Source organism: Manis pentadactyla, chromosome 1 (genome assembly GCF_030020395.1).
Source record: "Manis pentadactyla isolate mManPen7 chromosome 1, mManPen7.hap1, whole genome shotgun sequence".
NCBI classification, from domain to species: Eukaryota; Metazoa; Chordata; class Mammalia; order Pholidota; family Manidae; genus Manis; species Manis pentadactyla.
In genome coordinates, this window is record NC_080019.1 from 63718086 (window position 1) to 63745588 (window position 27503).

The 27503-nt window shown below is 45.8% G+C and overlaps 1 protein-coding gene across 15 annotated transcripts in view; it reads left to right on the top strand.

The window, feature by feature from the left end:
- The first annotated feature begins 3231 nt into the window (after positions 1 to 3231).
- The window catches only part of ALS2CL (ALS2 C-terminal like), a 38574-nt gene continuing 14302 nt past the window's right edge, over positions 3232 to 27503 (top strand). For 7 of the 15 annotated variants that reach the window (XR_008996176.1, XR_008996185.1, XR_008996180.1 and 4 more), the window contains exons 1-7: positions 24139 to 24264; positions 25019 to 25217; positions 25614 to 25679; positions 25974 to 26000; positions 26149 to 26314; positions 26781 to 26912; positions 27149 to 27268. Coding sequence is in view for 12 of the 15 variants with exons in the window: in XM_057497750.1 (XP_057353733.1) it covers positions 24162 to 24264; positions 25019 to 25217; positions 25614 to 25679; positions 25974 to 26000; positions 26149 to 26314; positions 26781 to 26912; positions 27149 to 27268 (813 nt within the window). In the remaining 3 variants the exon portion in view is untranslated. Of the gene's footprint in view, positions 3368 to 20078; positions 20288 to 21274; positions 24265 to 25018; positions 25218 to 25613; positions 25680 to 25973; positions 26001 to 26148; positions 26315 to 26780; positions 26913 to 27148; positions 27269 to 27503 lie in introns of those variants that run through there. The other 8 variants (XM_057497749.1, XM_036920777.2, XM_057497759.1 and 5 more) reach the window with 7 other exon arrangements.

Consider the following 27503-nt stretch of genomic DNA (forward strand, 5'->3'; position numbering starts at 1 on the left):
CACTTCTTTTAAGGGAAGTCTGGTCAAAAGCAGCTTTTCCCAGCTTTTCAACTAAACTTAGCTATCTTGAGGCCCAAAGCCTTATTATGAGAAGGACTGATGCTCTTCTGAACAGTGATTCTTCCACCAGTCTGCCATCCTGGAGAAGTCTGTTTCCTGAACTTTCCTCCTTGTTTAATCGATGTTTATTGCCCAGTCACTAAAAACCTTAAGACTATATATACCTTACTGGTTAAGGATGTGGACTGTAAAATGAGACAGTTTTTTTTTAAAAAAAAACACTTTCTTTAAGTGTGGTCGACATCCAGAAAGGCTGAATGTATTAAATGTATACAATGTAATGAGTTTGGTGATAAGTATATACCTGTGAAGTCATCACACAATCTTTCCATAAACCTAGGCATCACCTCCAAAAGTTTCCTCCTGCCCTCTTATTTATTATTATTTATTTTTATTTAGTGATAAGAATGATTAATTAACATAAGACCTATCCTCTTAGTAAATTTTTAAGTATACAATAGAGTACTGTTAAGGGTAGGTCTGGGCTATATAGTAGCTGTCTAGGACTTTTTCATCTGGTATAAGGAAACTTTGTACCCTCTGCCCAACCCTTCCCATTTTCCCCTCCACTCAGCCCCTGGCAACCACCATTCCAGTCTTTGCTTCTATGAGCTTACTATTTTATTCTAAGTGGTATCATGTAGTATTTGTCCTTTTAAGATTTACCCTCTTAGCAACTTTCAAACATGCAATACAGTATTATTAACTGTAGTCACTATGCTATGTGTTACAGCCTCATGTCTTATTTTATAACTCGAAATTATAAAGTACATTTTGATCTCCTTCACCCGTTTTACCCATTCCCCCAGGCCCTGGCCCTGGCCCCCACCAACCTGGTCTAAGAACTTGATTTTTATTTTTATATATTTTTAGATAGCACATGTAAGTGAGATGCTAAGATATCTGTCTTCTCTGTTTGGCTTGTTTCGCATAGCATAATGCCCTCAATGTTCATTCCATGTTTCCTGGCAAGTGGTAAGGGATTCATTAATTTTTATGGCTGCAAAATATTACATTATATATATATACCACATCTTTATCCATTTATCCATTGATGGACACTTAAGTCATTTCCATATCTTGCTACTATGAATACTGCTGCAGTAAACGTGGGGTTGGGCATATATCTGTTTGAATTAGTGTTTTCATTTTCTTTGGAATGGAATTGCTGGATCATATGGTAATTCCATTTTAAAGTTTTGAGGAACCTTTATACTGCAACCAATTTACATTCCCACCAATAGTACACAAAGATTCCCTTTCCTTCACATACTCACTAGCATTGGTTATTTATTTTTGATAGTAGCCATTCTGACAGGTGTGAGGTGATATGTCATTGTGGTTTTGATTTGCTTTTCTCTGACGATGATCCCTGAATATGTTGAGCTTCCAAGTGGGGAGCTCCCAGTGGGGAAGTGGCGTAGGGTGAAACACCTCCTAGAGGGGTGGTGCCTTCCCCAGAATTGAGGAAGGGTGGAGACACCAGAAGCTGTGGAATTAGCCTTCCCTGAGATTGAAGACTGCCTAGAGGCCATGAGTGGCATGTAGCAGCCAGGATTGTGGGATGTTTGTTACTAAAGATAGTGGAAAGGGTTATCAAGGAGAGAGAGAGACTTCGGCAGGAGACGGACACACTTCAGCATCGCTTGGAGGAGATGGACGAGGACCTATGGGCTGCCCTTAAGAAAGAGATTGAGTTACTGAGAAGACAGGTGGCACTCCTGGGAGATACTGCCAGCAGTGGGGGAGGAGGAGGAAAGACTGATGCCTTCAGCCCCCAAGAGGGTAGAGCACATGTCGGGAGAGGATGAGGGTTGGGGCTGAGGGCCAGTCTGTTGCAGAGGCCACTGTCCAAGGCACCAGTCTCTCCCGTATTATAGCCGAAACAATTTGGAAAAGAAAAATGTTGAACTTACACAACCCAATTTCAAGAATTAATATAAAGCTTCAGTAATCAAGGCAGTGTGGTACTGACTTTAGTATAGACAAACAGATCACAGCAAGAGTCACACATAAATTGCCAATTGATTCTTTGACAGAGTTGCCAAATTAATCCTATGCTGAAAGTATAGTCTTTTCACTAACAATGCTGGGACAAGTGGATAACTATTATAGGAAGAAAATGAACCTCTATCCATATTTCCCAACAAACCACAGGTCTACTGATTATAGATATTAAATGTAAAACTAAAACTACTAGCTTTGAGGAGAAAACAGATGAGTTTTTTTGTAATTTTAGAATAGGCAGAGATTTCTTGGAGAGGGCACAGAAAGCATTAAGCATAAAAAAAATGATAAATTGAATTTCAAAACTTTGAAAACTTCAGTTCATCAAAATACTTCATTAAGAAAGTGCATAGAAAAGTCCATCTGTAAGAATAAATAATAATAATTACACTTTTACATAATAATACATGCAGGAAGTAAAATGAAAATAATATTATCTTTATAGTATAATATATAAAATACCTCAATTCCGGGAATAAAAGGCAAAATTTTGCCTCTAATGATGAAATAAAAGGCAAAAATACTGGAAAGTTATACCTTAAACTTGATTGCATGGACTACAATAAAGACAACACTTCCTAATTTAGTAAAGATATTTTAATGTAAGACTAGTTAATTTTCCTTGGGGTATTTTAAGTTACATTTTTAAATGGGATTTCCAAGCCAAGGAAACATGCCTTGGTCTTTAGTTTATTGACTATCCTTTTTTAAAATTATTATTAAGGTATCATTGACACACAATCTTATGCTCAGGTTTCACATGAGCAACATTGTGGTTACCACATCCCCCCTATTATCAAGTCCCCACCACATACCCCATTACAGTCACTGTCCATCAGCGTAGTAAGATGCTATAGAGTCATTACTTGTCTTCTCTGTGCTATACTGCCTTCCCCGTGTTCCCCCTACATTATGTGTGCTAATTGTAATGCCCCTTTTTCCCCTTCTCCCTCCCTACCCACCCACCCACCCACACTTTCTCAGTAATGTTTTATTGTTTTCAATTAAGTCTCCCCCATCTCACGACACTGAGGGAAACTTTTCCCTCGCCCCTCCATTCAAACAGCAGCTTCCAGGACTGGCGCAAACCGTCCTCTCCTAAGCAACAAGTTTGCCGCCGTAGAGCGCGCGGCTCTATGTGTAAGGAACGTGATGTCGTAAAGCCGCGAGGGTCGTAAGCCAGGCGCGGGTCGGCGAGAGGCGGAGGAGCTGCCTGGAGCATTCCGACGGACGCGAGGAGGAGCAGGCGCCGGCCCCACACGTCAGCGCAAAAAGCAGCAGAGCCCGCGGCGCCGTGACGGTGAGCAGCGGGGCGGACCGGGGAGCGGCGGAGGCCGGGAGAGCCGGCAGCCGGGGCGCCCCGGGGGTGTGTGTGTGTGAGGGCGGGGGAGCCATGCGCGCGGCCGGCCCCTCTTCTGGTCCCGGGGGAAGCGGCCGTTGCTTTTTCCCGCAGGCACCCCACTTTCTTGCCCATCGGCCCCTCCTCCGGGACTCAGCCCCCTGCGTGTCACCCTCCCTCAGTGCGGAGAAACCAACTTGTGCCTGGCGCGGACCGGACACAAGGGCCTCTCTCTCGGGCTCCGCGGCTTGTACCCACCGGCTGGGCTACGGACGACGTGCGTCCGCGGCTGCGGGGTGCGTGCTGTCCGTGTGGGTGCACGCGGGCGGACCGGGCTGGGCTGGCGGCGATGAAGCTGTGACCGGCTGGCGAGGCGCGCCGGCGGAGTGGGGAGGCGCGGGGCCCTAAGCGGCCTCCCGCCGCTCCTCGGCCCAGCTGGCCCCGGCGAGGCGAGCCCTGTGAGCGCCATGCACGTTCCGCGGGGAGCTGGCGGGGCGGCCGGGGACTCGGGCCGCGAGCGGGCACCTGCCTGCCGCCGCTGGAGACCTGGAGCGGGCGGCGGGTGCCTTTGTGGAGTTGTTACCTGGTCTCGGAGACCGAGAAGCACCGCAGACAGATCCCCTCCCCGGGGAGCGCTGCTTTTCCGCGCCGGGGTAGGGCTCTGTGCGGACGCCTGTCTTCTCTTTGGGTTTCTAGGGAAGTTGTTACCTGGGCCGGACGCGCGGAGCGCTGCGTCGGGTAATGGAGCTTGGAAGGCGCGCTCGGTCTCAGGTGGACGGCTGGTGGGGGAGGGGGCGGACGGTCCCACGGACGCTCGGTCCGCTGCTCGCGCTGCAGCTGCAGTTTGTTTATTTGTGTAAGTTTGCATTTCTGCTTATCTCGGGGGCGATTCTGTGCCGTCTCTACCTCTTGTTCAGCAGCGAAATGTTTGCTGATTCGCTCTTGCCTAGACCGTTCCTGTGGCGAGAGGAGCGAGACTTGCCGGCACGGGGGCGGCGGTCACCGGCGAAGTTCCCCTCCTGGCGACTCCGTACCTGTTTGTATAGTAGTGGGCGGCAACGACCCTGTCGCGGGCTGCAGCCCAGGCTATGTAAGGAATTTCGCGTAGGTTTCTGACGGAGGTGCTCCTTTTGGCTCCTGCGTTATTTTTCAAACGAGTTTTTAGGAGTGGGCCAATAAACGCGCCTGTAATTGGGATCGCTGTACCTTCCAGAAAAATGAGGAAATGTGTGTATGAGTGTAAACTCTCTGGCGCTCCCCGCCCCCCAGACCTACCTGGCTCCCTTTCTCCCTCCCTTCTGGGATGCGAAACAGAAAGGTTTTCTTACCTGTCCTGGTGGTTTTAGATTTTGTGTGGGATTTCCTGTCTAGAAGCAGATACCAAGATTTTAGCTGTTTCTTGATGTTTCCTTCCAGTCGTAAACATTTGTAATACACTGGGCTGACACTGAAGTCACTGCTTTCATAAGTGATTTTTTAGTTATTCGAATAAACATTTGCTTTTTGAAGACGTCTGTTAGGATTGATAACTCATATTTGGTATCATTGTGGAGAGATGACACCTTACGGCAGAGTGGCGCACAGGCCATTGCAATTTAATCTCCTGTTTTAGCGTTAAATACTGTGTGTTCTGTATTGAGCTGCAGCCGCTATTGATGTGGCTGGCTTTAGGAAAGGTAAGTTGGTTGGTGAGGGCTGTTCACTCTTTACCTTACTTAAAATGTTCATCGCTAGATAAAGGGGATTTTCTTGTTGCTGACGACACTTGCGTGACATGTGAGTCTGAATCACCCCAGCAGCGTCTGTGCAGCTACTTAAATATGTTTACTTGAACAGGAAAGAATGGATTTTTCTTCTAAAGACCCTGTAATATGAACACACCCATAAGGCATATCAACAGATGACTTGAGGGAAAAAAAGCTATCCTGAAAGGTACTTGGAATCAACAGGAAAAAGAGGTTCTTGATCGCTGCAGCAAATGGCACCTTGTGCAGGTAGAAAAAAGATGGTGTTGAGTTTTCTCCTGCTTGTATGTGAGGCCCCCTCTGTCTGCTGCTTTCATTCTTGAGGGAGGAATTGATTTACCACCCTTGCTGTCAGTATTTTTCTTTTGTGTTTAATATTAGAAGAACAGATTTGGGGCTGTTTAGCACAAAATATTTTGTCTGCAGTATGGGTTACTCTCGGAAAACAAAAGGTATTTTAAGATAGCACTGTACTACTACAGGTACCTTCCATTTTCACCACTTTTGGCTCTGTGCTTGTATTTCTTTTTGTTCTCAAATCAATTTCATCCAGTGCTGATGATTACAGCCATGCTATTTGAGGTAAGCCTCATAATCTGCAAATTAAAAATGGTTATATGCCACTGTGTTCTGAAGCATTAGGATAGGTGCTGGTTAATATTTCTTAGCAGTGCAATCATATTTAAGTTGCAGCTGTTTATTGAAGAGAATTGCTTGGGAAAAATGTTAGCTCTTGTCTTTTTAATGATGGTTAATGATGTATACAGTGACAGATAGTTGAAGAGATACTTTATGCTGTTACTTATATGTAAATATTTTTAAATTCGTTTTAAAATAAGGTATGCAGATTTTACTGCTAAGCCTCCCGTAAAATATTTTAATTTCCTTTCTGGAATATATCTGCAGTTTAGGATATTAATGGGAGAATCAAGTAATGTAATTTGACAAGTGTAAAGCAAGTGAGCATGGTTTGGCCAAAGCATCAAACCGTACGTAGTAACTTGATGGTAATGATGTTAGTAATCTATAAAGGAGTGGTATTTAAATTGCTTAAATCGATTTTTACCATTTATAATGTAATGCTTTGCTTGTTGTATTTTAAAAATCTGTCTTCTCCTTTTCTGCTTATACTCTGTGTGTGGTTCTCTTTCTTCCTTTTTTTTTTTTTGAGGAAGTTATTCTAGCTACTAATGACCACAATCTGATTACTTTACTTTAGATGGACTAGCAGGTACATATTTTTCTGTTATTTACACCATTTCTGCTTGCTGTCTTTGGAAACCACCAGTAGAGGATGCTAAAACAAAAGTGATGTTTGGTGTAGTAGTACCCTCAGTCCCTGTCTCCTGTTGATTGGGACCCCTGCATGGATAGGGATGCTTGGTGTAATTCTGAGTCCTACTGATGTGTAAAATTAGCCCTGGGTCAATTAGGCATATGTATTTTCTAGACAGTATACTAAGACTGGAAAGAAGTAGGAATGTTTTAGTTTGGACGTTTTTATAAATTTGAGTTTTATATATCCTGAAATTGAGATCGTTATCACTTTAGTCTCGCTTTAGACCGGATGCATTACTGCTGTATAAAAAAAAAAAAAGAGGTTTATGGTGTTAGGTTTGGAGAAGAATATGTTAATGATTGGCCTGTATTTTTTTTTTGCATATTTACCATACTTTTTAACCTTGTTATTCCTAGTAAGATCCCTGAAAATATATTTTTAGACATTAAAAGATCAAATATAGTAAGAAAAATTGTAAGTAATTGATTGCTAGTATCGTGTAATTATTTTCCCATAACTTGTGTACACTTAAATGCAGGTTGGCAGACAACTGCTTAAAGAGCAGTCACTCAGATATTCGAGGTTTCTCAATTTTATCTTTTCCTTCTCCTTGTACTTTAAGAATCAGAATCAGGTAGTATATGCATTTTAAATTAATCAATGATAGATTAAGGAAACTAATTTTGTTTTGGGGTTTTAAATGCAGTGTAAAAGTCTATAGCTTGATACTTATTATTATCTTAGGCTCGCATTCAAAGAATTCTCACTTTTCAACTGACTATGTAAATCGGTATTATAACTTTCACATATAAATAATTGCACAAGACTTAAAATATTTAGTTATGCTCTTTGATTTATGTTCACATAATTATGTTACTATAATTGCATATATTAATTCATTCCTAAAAAAAGTATTTCATTAGGTCAAATGTTGAAAGTATTTACTTCCTCAATTATTATTATTATTATTATTATTTTACCATTTTGTAACAAAAGTCTTTGGATTCTTTTTTAATTTTTTATTTTTTTGAAGAACATTATGTTTACTAGGCTCTCCCCTACCCCAGGTCCCCCCCACAAACCCCATTACAGTCACTGTCCATCAGCATAGTAAGATGTTGTAGAATCACTACTTGTCTTCTCTGTGTTGCGAAGCCCTCCCCGTTCCACCACGGCCCACATTATACATGCTAATCATAATACCCCCTTTCTTCTTCCCCGCCCTTATCCCTCCCTACCCTCCCATTCTCCCCAGTCTCATTCCCTTTGGTAACTGTTAGTACATTCTTGGATTCTGTGATTCTGCTGCTGTTTTGTTCCTTCAGTTTTTCTTTTGTTCTTATACTCCACAGATGAGTGAAATCATTTGGTATTTGTTTTTTTCTGCTTGGCTTATTTTACTGAGTATAATACCCTCTAGCTCCATCCATGTTGTTGCAAATGGTAGGATTTGTTTTCTTCTTATGGCTTAATAATATTCCATTGTGTATATGTGCCACATCTTCTTTATCCATTCATCTACTGATGGACACTTAGGTTGCTTCCATTTCTTGGCTGTTGTAAATAGTGCTGCGATAAACATAGGGCAGCATATGTCTTTTTCAAACTGGAGTGCTCCATCCTTAGGGTAAATTCCTAGAAGTGGAATTCCTGGGTCAAATGGTAAGTCTATTTTGAGCATTTTGAGGAATCTCCATATTGCTTTCCACAATGGTTGAACTAATTTACATTCCCACCAGCAGTGTAGGAGGGTTCCCCTTTCTCCACAACCTCGCCAACATTTGTTGTTGTTTGTCTTTTGGATGGTGGCCATCCTTACTGGTGTGAGGTGATATCTCATTGTGGTTTTAATTTGCATTTCTCTGATAACTAGCGATGTGGAGCATTCCTGTGTCTGTTGGCCGTCTGAATTTCTTCTTTGGGGAACTGTTTGTTTAGCTCCTCTGCCCATTTTTAAATTGGATTATTTGCTTTTTGTTTGTTGAGGAGCATGAGCTCTTTATATGTTTTGGATGTCAAGCCTTTATTGGATCTGTCATTTATGAGTATATTCTCCCATACTGTAGGGTACCTTTTTGTTCTATTGATGGTGTCCTTTGCTGTACAGAAGCTTTTCAGCTTGATATAGTCCCACTTGTTCATTTTTCCTTTTGTTTTCCTTGCCTGGGGAGATATATTCATGAAGAAGTCGCTAATGTTCACATCCAAGAGATTTTTGCCTATGTTTTTTTCTTAGAGTTTTATGGTTTCATGACTTACATTCAGGTCTTTGATCCATTTCAAATTTACTTTTGTGTATGGGGTTAGACAGTGATCCAGTTTCATTCTCTTACATGTAGCTGTCCAGTTCTGCCAGCACCATCTGTTGAAGAGACTGTCATTTCCCCATTGTATGTCCATGCTCCTTTATCGAATATTAATTGACCATATATGTTTGGGTTAATGTCTGGAGTCTCTAATCTGTTCCACTGGTCTGTGGCTCTGTTCTTGTGCCAGTACCAAATTGTCTTGATTACTATGGCTTTGTAATAGAGCTTGAAGTTGGGGAATAAGATCTCCGCCACTTTATTCTTCCTTCTCAGGATTGCTTTGGCTATTCGGGGTCTTTGGTGTTTCCATATGAAATTTGAACTATTTGTTCTAGTTGGTTGAAGAATGTTGTTGGTAATTTGATAGGGATTGCATCGAATCTGTATATTGCTTTGGGCAGGATGGCCATTTTGACGATATTAATTCTTCCTAGGCAAGAGCATGGGATGAGTTTCCATTTGTTAGTGTCCTCTTTAACTTCTCTTAAGAGTGTCTTATAGTTTTCAGGGTGTAGGTCTTTCACTTATTTGGTTAGGTTTATTCCTAGATATTTTATTCTTTTTGATGCAATTGTGAATGGAATTGTTTTCCTGATTTCTCTTTCTATTGGATCATTGTTAGTGTATAGGAAAGCCACAGATTTCTGTGTGTTAATTTTGTATCCTGCAAATTTGCTGAATTCCGATATTAGTTCTGGTAGTTTTGGAGTGGAGTCTTTAGGGTTTTTTATGTACAATATCATGTCATCTGCAAATAGTGACAGTTTCACTTCTTCTTTACCAATCTGGATTCCTTGTATTTCTTTGTGTTGTCTAATTGCCATAGCTAGGACCTCCAGTACCATGTTAAATAACAGTGGGGAGCCTGGGCATCCCTGTCTTGTTCCCAATCTCAGAGGAAAAGCTTTCACCTTCTTGCTGTTAAGTATGATGTTGGCTGTGGGTTTATCATTTATGGCCTTTATTATGTTGAGGTACTTGCCCTCTGTACCCATTTTGCTCAGAGTTTTTATCATGAATGGATGTTGAATTTTGTCGAATGCTTTTTCAGCATCTATGGAGATGATCATGTGGTTTTTGTCTTTCTTTTTGTTGATGTGGTGGATGATGTTGATGGATTTTCGAATGTTGTACCATCCTTGCATCCCTGGGATGAATCCCACTTGGTCATGGTGTATGATCCTTTTGATATATTTTTTAATTCGGTTTGCTAATCTTTTATTGAGTATTTTTGCATCTACGTTCATCAGGGATATTGGTCTGTAATTTACTTTTTCTGTGGGGTCTTTGCCTGGTTTTGGTATTAAGGTGATGTTAGCTTCATAGAATGAGTTTGGGAGTATTCCCTCCTCTTTTATTTTTTGGAAAACTTTAAGGAGAATGGGTATTATATCTTCTCTGTATGTCTGATAAAATTCCGAGGTAAATCCGTCTGGCCCAGGGGTTTTTTTCTTGGGTAGTTTTTTGATTACTGCTTCAATTTCTTTGCTGGTAATTGGTTTGTTTAGATTTTGTGTTTCTTCCTTGGTCAGTCTTGGAAGGTTGTATTTTTCTAGGAAGTTGTCCATTTCTTCTAGGTTTTCCAGCTTCTTAGCATATAGATTTTCATAGTACTCTCTAATAATTCTTTGTATTTCTGTTGGGTCCGTCATGATGTTTCCTTTCTCATTTCTGATTCTGTTGATGTGTGTTGATTCTCTTTTTCTCTCAATAAGTCTGGCTAAAGGGTTATCTATTTTGTTTATTTTCTCAAAGAACCAACTCTTGGTTTCATTGATTTTTTCTTCTCAATTTTATTTATTTCTTCTCTGATCTTTATTATGTCCCTCCTGCTGACTTTAGGCTTCATTTGTTCTTCTTTTTCCAATTTTGATAACTGTGACGTTAGACTATTCATTTGGGTTTGTTCTTCCTTCTTTAAATATGCCTGGATTGCTATATACTTTCCTCTTAAGACTGCTTTCGCTGCGTCCCACAGAAGTTGGGGCTTTGTGTTGTTGTTGTCATTTATTTCCATATATTGCTGGTTCTCCATTTTAATTTGGTCGTTGATCCATTGACTGTTTAGAAGCGTGTTGTTAAGCCTCCATGTGTTTGTGAGCCTTTTTGCTTTCTTGGTACAATTTATTTCTAGTTTTATACCTTTGTGGTCTGAAAAGTTGGTTGGTAGGATTTCAATCTTTTGGAATTTACTGAGGCTCTTTTTGTGGCCTAGTATGTGGTCTATTCTGGACAATGTTCCATGTGCACTTGAGAAGAATGTGTATCCTGTTGCTTTTGGGTGTAGAGTTCTATAGATGTCTATTAGGTCCATCTGTTCTAGTGTGTTGTTCAGTGCCTCTGTGTCCTTACTTATTTTCTGTCTGGTGGATCTGTCCTTTGGAGTGAATGGTGTGTTAAAGTCTCCTAAAATGAATGCATTGCAGTCTATTTCCTCCTTTAGTTCTGTTAGTATTTGTTTCACATATACTGGTGCTCCTGTGTTGGGTGCATATATATTTATAATGGTTATATCCTCTTGTTGGACTGAGCCCTTTATCGTTATGTAATGTCCTTCTTTATCTCTTGTTATTTCTTTGTTTTGAAGTCTATTTTGTCTGATACTCATACTGCAACACCTGCTTTTTTCTCCCTATTGTTTGCATGAAATATCTTTTCCATCCCTTGACTTTTAGTCTGTGCATGTCTTTGGATTTGAGGTGAGTCTCTTGTAAGCAGCATATAGATGGGTTTTGTTTTTTTATCCATTCAGTGACTCTATGTCTTTTGATTGGTGCATTCCGTCCATTTACAATTAGGGTGATTATCTATAGGTATGTACTTATTGCCATTTCAGGCTTTAGATTTGTGGTTACCAAAGGTTCCAGGTTACTTTCCTTACTAAGAGTCTAACTTAACTCACTTAGTATGCTGTTACAAACACAATCTAAAGGTTCTTTTCTATTTCTCCTCCTTTTTCTTCCTCCTTCATTCTTTGTATATTGGGTATCAGATTCTATACTTTTTCTCTATCCCTTGATTGGCTTTGGGGATAGTCAATTTAATTTTGCATTTGCCTGGCTGTCAGCTGCTCCACCCTCCCTACCATAATTTTACCTCTGGTGACAGCTATCCAACCCTAGGAACACTTCCATCTATAGCAGTTCCTCCAAAATAGACTGTAGAGATGGTTTGTGGGTGGCAAACTCTCTCAGTTTTTGCTTATCTGGAAATTGTTTAATCCCTCCTTCAAATTTAAATGATAATCTCGCCAGATAAAGTAATCTTGGTTCCAGGCCCTTCTGCTTCATGGCATTAAATACATCATGCCACTCCCTTCTGGCCTGTAATGTTTCTGCTGAGAGTCTGTTGTTAGCCTGATGGGTTTTCCTTTGTATGTGATCTTATTTCTGTCTCTGGCTGCTTTTAACAGTCTGTCCTTATCCTTGATCTTTCCCATTTTAATTACTATGTGTCTTGGTGTTGTCTTCCTTGGGTCCCTTGTGTAGGGGGATCTGTGGATCTCCATGGCTTGAGAGACTATCTCCTTCCCCAGATTGGGGAAGTTTTCAGCAACTACCTCCTCAAAGACACTTTCTATCCCTTTTTCTCTCTCTTCTTCTTCTGGTATCCCTATAATGAGAATATTGTTCCGCTTGGATTGGTCACACAGTTCTCTCAATATTCATTCATTTTTAGAGGTCCTTTTTTCTCTCTGTGCCTCAGCTTCTTTGTATTCCTCTTCTCTAGTTTCTATTTCATTTATTATCTCCTCTACTGTATCCAACCTGCTTTTAATACCCTCCATCGTGTTCTTTAACACTTGGATCTCTGACCTGAATTCATTCCTGAGTTCTTGTATGTCTTTCCGTACCTCCATTAGGATGTTGATTATTTTTATTTTGAACTCCCTTTCAGGAAGAGTCACGAGGCCCATATCATTTAAATCTTTCTCAGGAGTTGTATTAACAATTTTACTCTGGAGAAGGTTCCTTTGGCGTTTCATTTTTGTATATGGCGCCCTCTAGTGTCCAGAAGCTCTATTCTGGAGCTGCTGAGCCCCTGAAGCAATGTCGGGGGTCACAGGGGAGCAGTACTGGTGCCTGGTAGGAAAGAGCTGTTCTCTGCCTCCCGGCTGCTGTGCCTGTCTCCACTGTCTGAGCCAGTGGGCTGGTCACACAGGTATAAGTTTTTGTCCCAGAGCAGTCGAATATGGATCCCTGCTTTCCACAAGCGGCCGGAATCCCAGTCTCCCCAGTAACTCTGCCTGTATTAACTTTCCAACCCGGTAGTCATGCGAGCCTCATGAAAGCACCGTGAAATGTAGGTTTGTGCTCCTAGTGCAGGTCTCCGGAGCTAGGCATTCAGCAGTCCCAAGCCTTCCACTCCCTCCCTGCTCTGTTTGTCTTCCTCCCACCGGTGAGCTGGGGTGGGGGAGGGGTTCGGTTCCTGCAGAGCCACAGCTCTGGTGCGTCACCCCATTCACTGAGATCTGCTCTTTTCTCCAGGTGTGTGCAGTCTGACGCGTCCTCTTTCCTGTTGCTCTCTCAGGATTAGTTGCGCCAATTAAATTTTCTAATTGTATCCAGTTTTTAGGAGGAAGCCTCTGTCTCTCCTCTCACGCCGCCATCTTTTCTTGTATATCCTTCCTCAATTATTTTTAATGGTGTTTCTGTGAGTGTACTGCCAATACCATAATGTAATTGTAATACTGCTTATCTTGAATTAAGCTGAAATAGCCTGAATTATCAAGTGAGACTGTGAATTTCTCATTTGAGGATGTCATGGCTCTTCAAGAGTGAGTGTGTGTGTGTGTGTGTGTGCATATGTGTGTAAATACAGTTTTATGGTTCCTGACTGATGTTTCTTGAATTTGTTTTTCTCTGAATTCCTAGATAGGTGTAGTAAATAGTTGTGATTCACTTACTTTTTGAAGGAACTAAGGAACTTTACCACCAAGCCATGACATATATAACTGTAGCGTGGAGCAAAATTTAAAGTATCGTGTAAATTGAAAGCATCAGTCATGTGTCAAGATGACCCTTATGTGAAAGCATATGAAGATGTTTGGTTATTCCTCCCTTCCTCCCCTCCCTCCCTTCCTCCCTTTCTTCCTTCCTTCCTTGCTTCCTTCCTGGCTTTCTTGCTTTCCTTCCAGCATTTTTGAATGCCATACCTTATGTTTGTAATCCTAGTAGCTTTGAAGCATGTGGTGAGAAAGTTCTACCTAGAAGTTGGGAATATTTTTTAAATAACAGCAATCATTATTTCTCATAGTTGTGTTTTTATTTTGTTTTCTCCTTGTTTACTTTCCCTTATATAAATCTCTTCTAAGCATGTGATTAGAGCCAGATGTAAACACAGATGCCATATCATGTGGAATTATATTGTTAGCTACTCTTAACTACCTGTACTGAATTGCAGTAGAAAAAAAAAATCATATAGATCTTGGAAGGAGATATGCATTAGCATGCAGAAGTACAGTGAGAGGTTAGAGAACTTTATGGAATCGTAGAAATAGTATTTAGGATTGGAAAAGAAAGGTTTCTTAATCTTTGCAGCATGATCACTAATTTATGGGGAAATGCATGTTAATTTCTAATAGAGATAAAAGCTAAAATAAAAGTTTCGGTTTGAAAGGAAATTTTTTAAATATTTGAACTGGAAAAGTGCCCTGATTAGGAAATAAAATAAAATGGCATTTTAAAATGTATTTTGAAAGCCTGTAGTTTCTACACAGTCCTAGCTAAATAATCAATGAGCTAGGTGGAAGTAAAAAGAAAATAAATGGATATACACAGAGTAAAAAAAGTTATGTAGCACTCCCAAGAAAAGTTAAATCTGACCTATTATACAGGCATTGCTATCAGAAATAATCTTTCCTTTGGGTGGGACAGTGTTTTGGGAATTGTATTCCTAAAGGAAGCATTATTGGGACATCAATTTTAACAAAAAATTTCAGTATGTTGTCAGCCTGTCTAGATTTTAACCTTGATGGGGTTAGATAATGCTGCTTGTTTACCTGAAACTGATTTGCTTGAAAATAGGACAACATACTATTCCTACTTAAATAGCAAAATGCTCCTTAATAAGTAAAATTTGCTTTAAGATGGTTTTCAGAGAAGAAAATTTTTTAGTATTTAAAACTCACTTCATTAACTTTGTTAAACCGTGTTTTGGAGTATATCACTTAGGTGTAGCTCAATTGAAAAACTCCAAAGGTAGAGTAGAAAAAGCCAAGTTCAAGGGTACAATTGTATTTTAGCTATGAAATATTATTAGATTATTTTTTTTTCTCTAAAGCTATTTTTATCTCATTTATTGAAACATCTTCCTGTTATTTAATACCTGTCCTCTGTACTCTTCGGGATTGCATTTATCTGCCCATACATACATTTCTCCTTATAGTCAATTTTATGCTTATTGAGACTTGAAGCATGGAGTATGAGGTATAAACTGTAGCTGTTAGTAGAAGACCTTAAGAGTACAGCAACCTGGGAAAACTTTCATCATCTCTTGTGCAGTACCAACTGCATGTGTGCTGGAATTACTAGTAACAGATGGTTTGTGACCTCTTACTTCCCACTCCCTTCCCTCTTTTCCCCATCCATATTTAAAATTAAATGTTAGTGGAAGATACATGTGGGAATTAGGTCAATTTCTCATGCTTATTGTATTCTAAGGATATTGCAAGATCTCTGTTTTCTCTTTTAAAGTATTTTAATTCCAAATTTTCAGATATTTTAAATATTCCCATTTTGGTTTTTAAATATCTTAATCCAATTTCAATTTTCTTTTTATAAAATGTGATACCATTGTTTTTTAACCTCAGTTACTATTCATGGTCATCAACTTACAATATAGTCTAATTTTCCTAATTTTTAAGATCTTTATATCCATTCGATCCGTAGTTGTAACTGAATGTTTGGGTTTTTGTTAAATGCTCAGAGTGTGACTAGTTTGTTGGTTAAAAAAATTCATCGTTCTGTTGGAATCTTATATTTTTAATATGGAAGGCATCTTCAAAGGTCATTTATTATGTGAAAACTGATGCAGATAAGCTGAAATTTAGGGTCTTCAAGTAGAAACTCCATAAGAGGCTTTCTAACATGGTTTTGAGAAGGAGTCGTAGTGACAGGTGGGACAGCATACAGTAATACTCTTCAAAGAATAGATCGTCTGAACTTGGACTCAAGATAATCTTACTCTGCCTTAGATAGTTGAAGAGGCTGTAAAAAAAATCACTGTCACTTCAATGTTTTCTCCTTTCTACCCTAAAAAACTAAGTTGCTATGCACTCCTGTTGCTACATCTCTTTTCTTACCCTCTTTTGATACTCTTGTTTTTTGCTTCTTTTTTTGGGAGGGGGTAGTTGGAGGAGAGAAAGTAATTGCATATGAATAAATATTAAGAAAATTAATGAAATAATTTTGGAGCTGGAGGAATTTGGAGAATAATCCAAATCCATTTTGCAGATAAGAAAACAGATTACATAGATAAAATGACTGCTTAAGGTGCTTAGTACTAGTTAGCTTGGACTAGGTTACAGCTTTTTCAGGTTCGGAGCTCAGTATTCCTTTTATTAGACCATTTGTAACAACTGATAACTAAATGCCATGAATTTTCAAATTTATCATAGTTGAGACCAAGATGTGTAGAATGCACAGTCATCTCAGATAGTTGATGTGACTGTAAGAAAATATTTGAGTTGTAGAGAGTATTGCTTAGAGCGATGTTCTTTGGATTGCAGTTTTTCCTTTTAATTCCCATTCTCAACCACCATTCACTCTATCCTTCCCAATCCTCACTTGTACCCAATGTAACATGTTTTATATATGTTCTTGGTTATGTCTCTATCCTTGTAAAATGGCGAAGTTCTTTTGTGTGTGTGGCATCTACATAACTGCTGTTTTGCTATATATTTTACTTTGTTCACTCAGCATTCTTCAAGCTCTGTTCATGTATGTACATCCAGTTCATTGCTTCTAACTGTGCAATATTTCAGCATTTGCTCTAGCACAAATTACCAGTTCCTCTAGTGATGGGTGTGCAGGTTGACTCCTACTCTTCGGTAAAAATAATTCTGTAATAAGCATCTTTCTAGATGTTGCTAATGGCTGTGACAAAGTTTTTCTGGGGATATATAGGCACGCACGATATTGCTGTTGCAGGTTTATGTTAAATATCACATATTCAGTCTCACTAAGTTCTGCCAGATTATTTCTAAAATGGCTTCACCAATTTTTACCTTCACCAACAAGGTATAGAAATTCTTACTTTCTTACATTTTTGCCAGCTTTTGGTATTGTGCAACATGATCCTACCCTTTACTGATTTAACTGTTGTTAAATAGAATTCATGGTTGCTGTAATACGTACTTCTCTGTTTATGAGGGAGGTCAATCATTTCTTCATATCCCCACCAGCCATTTTGGGTGTCTCTTTTCACATCTGACCTTTTCATGCCCTTTGCCCTTCCTTTTGGTTGGGTTTTGACTTGCTTCCCAGAATTCCTTGTGTGTTTGAGATAGCAGTCCCTTGGTGGTTTAAGACATGGCAAATATTTCGCTGACTATGGTACAGTTATCCTTAATTTTAATGTACTTAAATCTGTCAAATTTTTTAATTTGTGGGCAATAAGACATCCTTCCTGGTCCATAAATTGGAACGATATTTTCCTAGATTTTATTCTAATAGTTTTGTACTTTTACCTTTCATATTTAGGTCTTTAATGCATCTGAAGTTAACCTTTGAGTAGAGCGTTACTTTCTTAAGAGGAGCAAACACAGTGGTTAAGAGTTTGGGTTATCCAGTAATTTACTAGCTGAGTCACTGTGGCCGAGTTACTTAATTTCCCCGTATATAAAAAGGGGATGATAACATCATTGTTAGGTTAAATGAGATGTATGAAGCACTGTTCCTAGTACATGTTTTAGCATTCTATATATGTTCTTTTTAAAATTAACTTATTAGATCAAGTTTATTTGTTTTAAATACATACTGCATCAACTGACAATTTCATATCCTCTTGTTGGATATGAACTATATAACTGCTATCTAAAAGGATGTTGTTACAAAATTTGTTCATGGTTTCTGTAGCTTTGACCTTAAACAATGCTTATTTCTAGCCTTAAGGACAAGGCTGTGTTTTAAGTCAGGAATAGAATTGTTTCTTAATGATATTTTTGATAATGTCTTTCAGCTTGAGGAAGGCTCCCTTGGACTCTTTGAGTGGTGTTATATTGAGAGAGACCTTACCATATTACTTTTATGTATAATACTGATGTTGATTTCAAGGATAAGGCCCCGGTGTTAGTCTATCGCATAAAACAAAGAAACCAAGCTCAAGGAAGATAAACTATATTTGAGCAGCCTAAGGAATATGAGGTCCACAGCTTTTCATACCATTTCATTAATTTAGTTTGGAATGTATTTAAGAAGATGGTTGTATGAACAGACACAGTATGTTCTTGTGGTATAGATGAAGGCAAGCCTAAGACAAAAGTTGAAGTGATGCCCTATTTTGGGTGCATTTTAATAAAGGTTATTGAGGGTACATAATTTACATACATCATTACGCATGTACATTTTGATTTTTGACATACACATTTGTGTAACTGCCACCACAATTAAGCAATACGGCTTTTCCATCATCGCAGACAGAAAGTTCCATTGTACCTCGTCTCAGTCAACCATCCCTCCCTCTGGCTCAAGCAACCAGTGATCTGTTTTTGATCAATAGACATGAGGTTTACTGTTTTTAGAGGTTCACATAAACAATCACAAAGTTACGTACTCTTTTTATCTACCTTCTTTTGCTCAGCACAGTGTTTTTGAGGTTTAATGTATGTTATTGCACGTATCAGTAGTTCATTGTGTATATATTGGCGAGTGTAGTATTTATAGGCTGAGTGACTAGCATTCCACTGCATGAATATACCACAGTTTGTTTACCCATTCACCTATGACTGTGTCACAGGGGGCCAAGGGCAGGTGGACCCACTCAAGGCTGTCTTTTGGGCACTACTAAGGTCACTACAGATTACATGGCCCCAAACCAAGGACAAGCTGGGAGAGAGGCTGGGCAGGAACTGCCCCATTTGGCAGATAATAAAACTAGGGTTGGCAATGCCCATGAGGTGATCCAGTGAGTGGTGAGTGTGTGAAGGAGACTGGCCCCCCAGTCTTCCAAATACTCTAGATGTGGCTGAACAGAAAGTCTGAGCTCTGGGGACACAGCAAAGGGGGCCCTTCCTTCCTGCCTGAGCCCAGGCAGCACTGCCATTCCTCAGCGACAGGTACAGATGAGGAAACTCAGGCCCAGAGAACAGAAGGGCTGGCCCAGAGACAGCCAGCATGATCGGTCCATCCTGCTCAGGGCCTTGCCCCACCTGCCCTGTTTGTCAGAAGTGGTGAGGATCCCCGCTCCTGGGCAGCTTGTTTTCTCTACATGTGGCCATGGTCACTCCCCAGCCCTCTGCCCTTCCTCCCAGGTGTCAGAGACCCCTTGCCTGCTCACCCCCATGTGCTAGAGGGCTCACTTCTAGGAAGGAAGACCGCAAACCCATCATACACCCCTTTCCGCTGGGGATCTCTCTTCAGCCTGGCAGGATGAGGCAACCTCCCACTGTGTTAGGTTGGTGGGTCAACGTTTATGCACTTCCACTGCCTGTCTCTGGACAGGGGCCTGCTGGCCTCTGTGTTGTCAGCTGTGAAAGGGGTAGTGATGCTGGTAACCCCCTGGAACCCGCCAACTATGGGAAGTGATGGGGGACAGGCCCAGTGGCCAGATGGGGACCAGGCGGTGGACAGTGGGCCCCTTTGTTACAGGAGAGCACCACAGCCCCTCCCCCTCCCAGGAGGCCTGCAGTGACTTGGCTTCCGCTAACCTTTTCCAAGGTCGCATGCCCTGGCATAGATAACCTTTGGCTTTACGCTCTGCTGGGCTATGTTGAGACCCAGGAGTGGGGGCAGGTGGACTTCCCCAAGGTCACCCAGGCAGGAGTAGCCGCTGCCGAATGCCTGACGCAAGGGATGGCCTCTGTGTACCCTACTCTGCTCCAAGTTACACGAACCCACCCAGCGCTCTGCTCCTGCCCGCCCCTCTGACCCGGTGCCGGCTGCGGATGTCATGGGGCTGCACCCAGGCCTGCAGAGGGTCGGAATCGGCATGGGGGGTGAGGGGAACTGGGAAGGTCCTCGCCAGGAAGAGAAAACCGAGGCCGCTGCCCGGACACGTTTGCCGGGAAGTGAGGCGAGCCGGGGTGTGAGTGTGTGTTTGTGTGTGCGTGTATGTGTGTGGCGGGGGTTCGGCGGGGGTGGAGGGGTCAAGCCCCTTCCCTTCACCCTGCTTGGTCCCAGGAGCCCTCCGACGCTGGAGGACACAGGAGAGGGACCTCCCGCAGGAGAGCCCTCGGGCGCAGGGCGGACGGACGCCCCGCCCCGCCTCGCCTCGTTCCAGGCGGCCCCCTCTCCCACACGCCCCACGCGGGGGGCGGGGCCTGCGGCAGCGCGGCGTGCTGGAGGCGGCGGCGACCGACGCAGCTGAGCTGTCAGACTCGCACCGCAAGGTAAGGGCGCTGTGGGGGGGGGGGGGGTCGCGTAGCTCTCCTTGCTCCGCGTGGGACTTTCACCTCCGCGTCCCCTCCGGTGGTCTCTCTATGGCTCCTTGGTCCCCTGCGCACTCACACCCGGTCGTCCGAGTTCTCGAAGGCTTCCTCCGCCCCAGCGGGTTTCAGCTTCATCCTCCTTGCCCTGTGGTCACCCATCTCCGGTTTTGAGGCAGCACAGGGACGTGCACCGCCTGAGCGCAGTGCCCAGGGGCTTGAGCTGGGCCCTGGTGCACGGGCCGCGGGGCCTCACCCAGCATGAGACCCCCGGGAGAAGGAGACTCACCCTGGTGTTGCCTGCAGTGAGAACTGTGTGTGGGCAAGTGCCTGGTGGCTGGAACAGATGCCATGTTTGGGAAATTCCAGTGACTGTATATGCCTGGGGAGGGAGAGGAAGGGTAGCCGTGAAATATGCGACCAGAGGGACTGGGAGTGGAGGGTATCAAGGACAGGAAACTTGGAGCTGCAGAGGGGCAGTGTACCAGGCGGTGAGGCAGAGGGGTCAGCTGTGACAGGTCAGCACCGTTTCTCTCCGCGGCCCCTTTCTCCTCTGGCTACCACTGGGCTTGCTGGCTGATCAAGGCTGCTGCAGGGCAGCCCAGGAAAAAGCTCCCAAAGCAAGCAGAACTTCCTTGCCTGTCCAGACCAGGAAATACCAGAATGGGTTCCATGATAGGGTGTGGCTGAGGGGCCACGGCCACGCCTTGGAGAGGGCGGGGAAGGCCTCAGGGACCCTTGCCTGAGAAGGACCCAGTGTAGACACACACGGAGAATGCAGGGGAGAGAGCAGGTCTGGCTGCTGGTTAGATGGCCATGAGGACAGAGCTGACTCACCTGAACACGCCAAGACTAGCTAGTTCTGTCCACATCCTGCCCCATGATGAGCATCAAGGCTGCCTGGGGATCCAGGAGGCTGGGCCCTGGTAGGAACTTGCTATGTGGGGGTGGGTGGAGGGGTGGTGAGTCTCCCAGCCTTTCTGAACCACCTAGCTCAGGTAAGCCTGGTGGGACTGGGGAGCCAGAGGCCTGGGTCTGAGCCCTGTACATCTCTACAGGTAGTGTCTCTGTGTCCTCCATTTCTTCCTGGGCCTCAGTTTTTCCATATGTACATCATGTACAGTCTACCACTAAGAAACCTTAGAATTGGATGGAGGGAGAGGGTAAGGAAGCCATGCATGCCCTTGACCAGAAAGGGTGGGTTGGGGGTGGTACTAGAATTTGAGAGGGGTGTATTCTTACTGGGTGCCTCCTGTTAGGATTCAGCATTCCACCCCCCCCCCAACTCCCATGCATGCTCATGTCTGGCCTGGCCCTGCCCTCACACACTCTTCGTCACTTCCAGGATGAAGCCCAGATTCCCTAGCCTGGGAGCAGAGGCCACCAGAGCAGACTCCCAGCCTCAACTGCAGCCCTTTCTCCCACTCACCTCACCAGACATCTTAACTTCTAGCCTTCCTGCCAGGCAGTGTGACTCAGTTTCCTAGGGCTAGAGATCCCTTTGGGGCCACAGACCTGGAAGGGTCCTAGAGTAGTGTCTGCCAATCTGGGACTGTATGTTGCATCCTGAGGGGCCCCAGACTGCTTTGAGAGGTAAGAGAGGCTGAAGGCCAGGTCCCCATACCCAGAGCAGCTCCCCTCCACCTGGTTATCCTTTTCAGGGAGTACCAAAATAGTTTGAAAAGCTCTGATCTAGTTGGATCCCCCAATTCATGGAGGAGATGACTGAGGCCCAGAGAGGAGCAGGCCTCTGCACAAGCTGGGGCATGGCCACAGCCGAATAGCTGCATGGATGCTCAGAAGGGGGTCCTGTGGGAGCAGATGAGATGTGGGTTGTCGGTCTCGGGTGGGGAGCAGCTGCCAGGCCCATGTTAGAGGGGGAAGTAGCATGAGGTGGAGAGGGCAGAGAGTCCTGGGTGTGGCATGGTTTGGGGTGGGCACCCTAGTGGGTGTGAGTGTGGGGGATCTGGTGTTCAAGGCCTCCCAGCTGCAAGTTATTTACTGCAGGTCTCCAGCTTGCCCTGATCTGGTTCCTGGTCTGTACCTCCCATCCTGACAGTACCTCCCAACCTTAAGCCAGTGTCATCATCAATCAGCTCTGGCCCCAGCTGACTGACTGCCAGCTGAGGGTAGGAAGGTCACCCCACAAAGGACTTTCATTCCATCAGTTTTTGGAGATAAGAATGAGGGACAGGTGGGCCCAGTCCCACGTGCTGCACCCCTGACCCCCTGGCTGGGCTCTTCTGGTCTGCCTGAGCTGGCTGGGAGCAGCCTGCCCCCACCCAAGGCTGCTGCAGGGGCCAGCAGAGCAGCTGGTGGCTTCCTTTCCTACCCCTCACTCCCAAGGCCTTGCCCTCCTGGTGCAACAGTAGCAGGAAGGGTGGGGCAGGAATGCCTGGGCTGGGGCACTGAGCCAGAGTTCTGAGGCACCCACCCCAGACAGCCCCAGAGCCAGTTCCCTGGGAATTGTTGACTCTGTCAGGGGCTTGGAATACCCTTTGGTGTCCTGGGGGCTGGGTGGGGAGGAATGAGCCCTTTCCTGTTTGCCCTTTTGGGTCTGCCTGTGTCACCTGCCCATCACTGGCTGCCTCATTTATATTACCGCCCTACCTGGGTCAGCTAATGCCAGAGTCTCAAGAGTTTCAGAGCCAAGGAGAGGCAGAGCCTGTGGGTCTTGGACTCAAAGACCCTCTAACTCTCAACCCTGAGACATCTGGTCAGATTATCTGGGTAGATGATCTTTGCCAGGTGAGGGCATGCGCCCCAGGTCTGGTGGGGGAGGCCTGTGTCTGACTGGAGGCTACAGCTTGACTGTGGGGGTGGGGTTGAGCCCAGGCCCCTTGCTGCTCCTTCCTCCAGTCAGGAGGCCCAATTGCCAGGTGATCCCTGCTTGCTTGAAGGGTCCCTTGTTCCAGGGCAGGAAGTCCAAAGGTGTAAGCCCACCTGCCCACTCCCACAGCCCCCACCTCTTAAGTAGGATCCATCCAGCAAGGTCAGTCGGGTTGGGGTGGGGCATGGTGGTTCTGGCTCTTGTACATTGACCTCACCCTCTCACTGCTTGGCATCTCCTGTACCTGTCACCAAGTCCATCTCCCCAGGTCTGACTTTGGATCCCACCATGCCTTTGCTGTAAGGTCCTCCATGGCAACTCTGTCAGCCACTTAGGCTGCTCTTAGGCCACCTGCAAAGCCTGGGCCTGTATGCTGGGGTGTCTTTTGTTCTCATGATTCCCCACCTGCATGCCTGTCCTCCTCTCTGCCTCTTTATTTCTTGTGCATTGCTTATGGCTCCAGCAGGAAACCCCTGCTGTTCTCCCAAACCTTTCCTTGTTTACACAGGTAGGGTAAGCAGGAAGGGTGGGGCAGGAATGCCTATGAGAAAAAGGCTCTTGGCTCCTCTGACAGTGTGTCCTTGTTTCCAGAGGCTCAGTGGAGAGGGGGTAGGTCAGAGTGCCGCTAGATTCTAGCCTGAGCCCTTCAGAGCCATGGCAGGTGTTTGAGAGCATGGGGATAAGCAGGCCAGAAGTGGGCTGGAGGCGCATCTGCCTTTTGGGTAAAAAGGACGCCTCCCTTGGCAGTTCTGTTCTGAGTCTTCTCTCCCACTTCTTTAAGCTCCCCTCCGCTGGGCCCAGGTGCAGAGCTGGCCAGGGGTCAGTAGCCAGTCCAAGAACTCCTCTCTGAGGCTCCCTGGGCTCCCTGCTCAGTTCTGACGGGGGCTAGACGTGGGCCTTCCTTCTGGGCACACAGCCCGGGTCTGTGGGCACTCGCCCCGCTCCCAGTGGTGCTGTCTCACCCTGATCTGTGCCCCATTCACAGGCCCTGAGTGTAGTGCCCTGGCCATGTGCAGCCCTGAGGAGGCGACCCTCCTGCGGCTAGAGGAGGTCTTTTTGGCCACCCTTGCCCGCATCAGCAGCCTTGTGCTCCAGCCCCTGCTCAAGGCCGGTGAGTCTCAGCTCTCAGTGGGGAAGGTAGGGGAAACAGGAACTGTCCCAGTGAAAAGAAGCCAACGTTGTTGGGCCTTCTGCCCTGCAGCATTCGCAACCTCACGTGCAGGTGGTGACACTGGTATTGGCATCTTCTGTTGCCATTTGTGGCATCGGTTATTGGCTGTCACCCCCTCCAAGGAATGCTGAGGGGCCAGGCCAAGAGTCCTGCTCTAGCCTAGACCTCTGTGCATAGTGCTGAAATTCTTCCTCTCCCAGGGCTCAGGTCTGCATTCTCTGCCTGAATTCTCATCTTGCCCTCACCCAGGGCACGACTGGAAGGCAGGATGCTCAGCTTTTACTTCCAGCCTGGGTCTTCCTGGTGAAGTGACCTTGGGCAGATACCTTTCCTTGGGGGCTCTGTCTGCGATCTGCGAATGGCAGGACCGCAGGGCCCTATGGACTCCATATTCTGGACCCGGGGAAGCCCAGAGACTCAGGAGGAATTCATGTACTAAGTGCCCTTTAGGTCATCAGTGTTGTCCCTGTTTAGTGAGGTAATGGACATGTGCCTGCATTTACTCTTCGAGGGTGCTGCCCACCTCTCCAACCTACCTGTCCCCTGCTGCGCCCAAGGGGGCACAGTGGCTTCCAAACCTGTCTCGGCCCCAGGAATGCAGTAGACTGGCTGCAGATCCTGAGCTTGTGGGTGCTGCGCCCTGGAAGGTGGAGCGGTCCTGGCCCCTCACAGTGTGGCTGTGCTTCTGCCCCAGCCCCAGAGCCCTCGGACCCCCGGGGCAGAGAGTGCCTGCGGCTCTTGCAGCAGCTGCACCGGAGCTTCCAGCAGCTCTGGGAGGTGACGGAGGAAAGCCTGCACTCACTGCGGGAGAGGCTGTGCCCCCTGGACTCCACTGGTCTGGAATCCCTGCTACTGCTGCGCAGTGCTGACCATGTTGTGCAGGTCCACGTAGAGTAAGACAGTGCGGAGGGGCTAGGGTTTGGCCTGGGTATCAGGAAGCCACCTGGCACTAGGGCTCACCTGAGTCAGGGCTGAGGAAAGGTTTCGGTTCAACTTGGGGTGGTGTTCACCTGGGGTTGGCCTCAGTGGGCTTGGGCAATAGCCTGACATAGGCTCAGACATCCCAGACCTGAGCCTTGGGGCCTCCCAGGGTAGAAAGACTTTGTGAGTTGGAATTGTCTAGTTAAGCTAGTCAGGACTGAAGGTCTCTGTTCCCCAGAGCCAGGCCACCGTCTGGGCCATCAGTGCTCCAGTCACTCAGGGAGTGGGATCTCAGAACCCCAGAAGGCAGGGGCTTGGGTTGAGAGTTGAGGGCTGGGCCCGCACAGTGTTCCCTGTGGTGCCTGCAGGTACATCGAGTCCTACACGAACTGCATGGTGGTGCAGGCCTTTCAGAAAGCAGCAAAGAGGAGGAGGTGAGCACAGTGTGCAGTGGGCCTGTGAGTGGCGGGATTGTTGGGAGGGAGGGGCTGGGGAAGCCCTGTCCCCAGAGAAGTGACACAGCCCGAGTGCCCCTAGCTCTAACAATTCCATACTGATCAACACAAGAAGAGAGAGAGAGAAGCCCAGTGAGGCCATGAGTGGAATCCAGATACCTACTAGCCAGGGTTGACCCTGGGGCAGGGCAGGAGGGCAGTCCTACCCAGGGTGGGTGGGTGGAATCAATGATCCCTTTGAACTCTGACATGTTGCTGCTAAATCTCCAATAGGGTGATTCAGGCACTATTACTTACCCGGTAAGAGAGAGGTTTGGGGTCTGGGACTGGTCCTGGGATCTGAGGGATTAGCAAGGTAGGTGGGTGGGGAAAGTGAGTGGGTATGGTGGTGGGTGTGGGAATGGAGGAGGGGTCTGTGGAAGTGGTGTGTGACCCTCTTTCCACTTAGCGAGTACTGGAGGGACCAGCAGAAGGCACTGCGGCAACTCCTGTCGGGCGTGGGCTCAGAGGGCCCGGTGGGCACAGCGCTGGTCCAGTCCCTCTGCCAGCCACTCTCCCATCATGTGCAACAATATGTGCTCCTCCTCCTGAGCCTCAGGGACACCATTGGGAAGGTAGGTGGTGGGACAGCATGGGGCCAGGTACTGCTCATGAGGGGAAGCTGAGGGAGGGAGAAACAGTCCTGTCTCAGGGGACCCGTCTTACTCAGGAGCCTGGTTTGAGAAGGACCTGGACATGCCTCAGGGACATGGCTCTATCCTGGGGCATCTGAAGGGCCATGTCCTTGCCTAATGGTATGTAGGGTACATGGCCCCACCCTAGTGGAGCCAGCACAGTCCCAGAGAGCAGACATAGGATCAGGTACTGCGTGTGAGAGTCATCGGGCGGTCCTGGGAAGAACCTTCATGCTGGCCCCTTCTCAGAGGAGGCCTCGGTAGGGAGAAAAGGGAAAATTTTGGCTTAGAACCACACCTCCGACAAGCTGGGGTCAGGCCAGGGCTGGGGCAGCCAACTGTGGGGTGGGTGGGAGCATGTTTCTGACAAAACGACCCCCTCCCGTGGCTGCTCTGTCCCTTTTAGCATCATCCCACCTGGGAGCTGGTGGTGCATGCAGCCACCCTATTTGAGAACCTACAGTCCTTCATGAGGCAGGCGCTGGACCAGGCCTTGGCCACGCAGGCCCTCTGGCACACCCTGAGCAGCCGGCAAAGAGTGAGTTTGAGGCCTGAGCGGCAGGCAGGGAAGTTCCCCTTGGGCAGGGGCCTGCTGGGTGGCTTGAGCTATACTCTCCATTGCCTCAGCTTCCTCAGGTGGCTGTGAGGTCCTTTGGTCTAGCTGTCACCCATTTGCTGAGCACTTCCTGGGCTAGACCTTGAGCAGAACTGACCCACACTGCAGTGTCCAGGACAGAGTGTCTGAGCCTTGTGCCTCTCCCCTCACCTAACCAGGATGTGCTCTGCACCCCTGCTCGCCGACTCTTGCAAGACAGTCAGGACATACCCGTGACAGTCACTCCACTGCGGGCAGAGCGTGTGCTGCTCTTTGATGATGCCCTGGTCCTGCTGCAGGTTGGGATTGGGAGCTGACCAGAGCTCTTGGGGCCACTATGGGGGTCTGGGGTCTGGTTGAAAAAAAAAAAGAGGAATGGAGGATAGATAAGCAGCTGGGAGCAAGAACTTGGGCTAGTAGGGAGGTGATGGGGACAGAATAGTGGAGTGCTGGGGTGGGGGCCATAGGCAGGCACCACCCCTGGAGGAGTGTGGGCTGTGGGTTCAAATGCATCCTGTCCTGAACCTTTCCCAG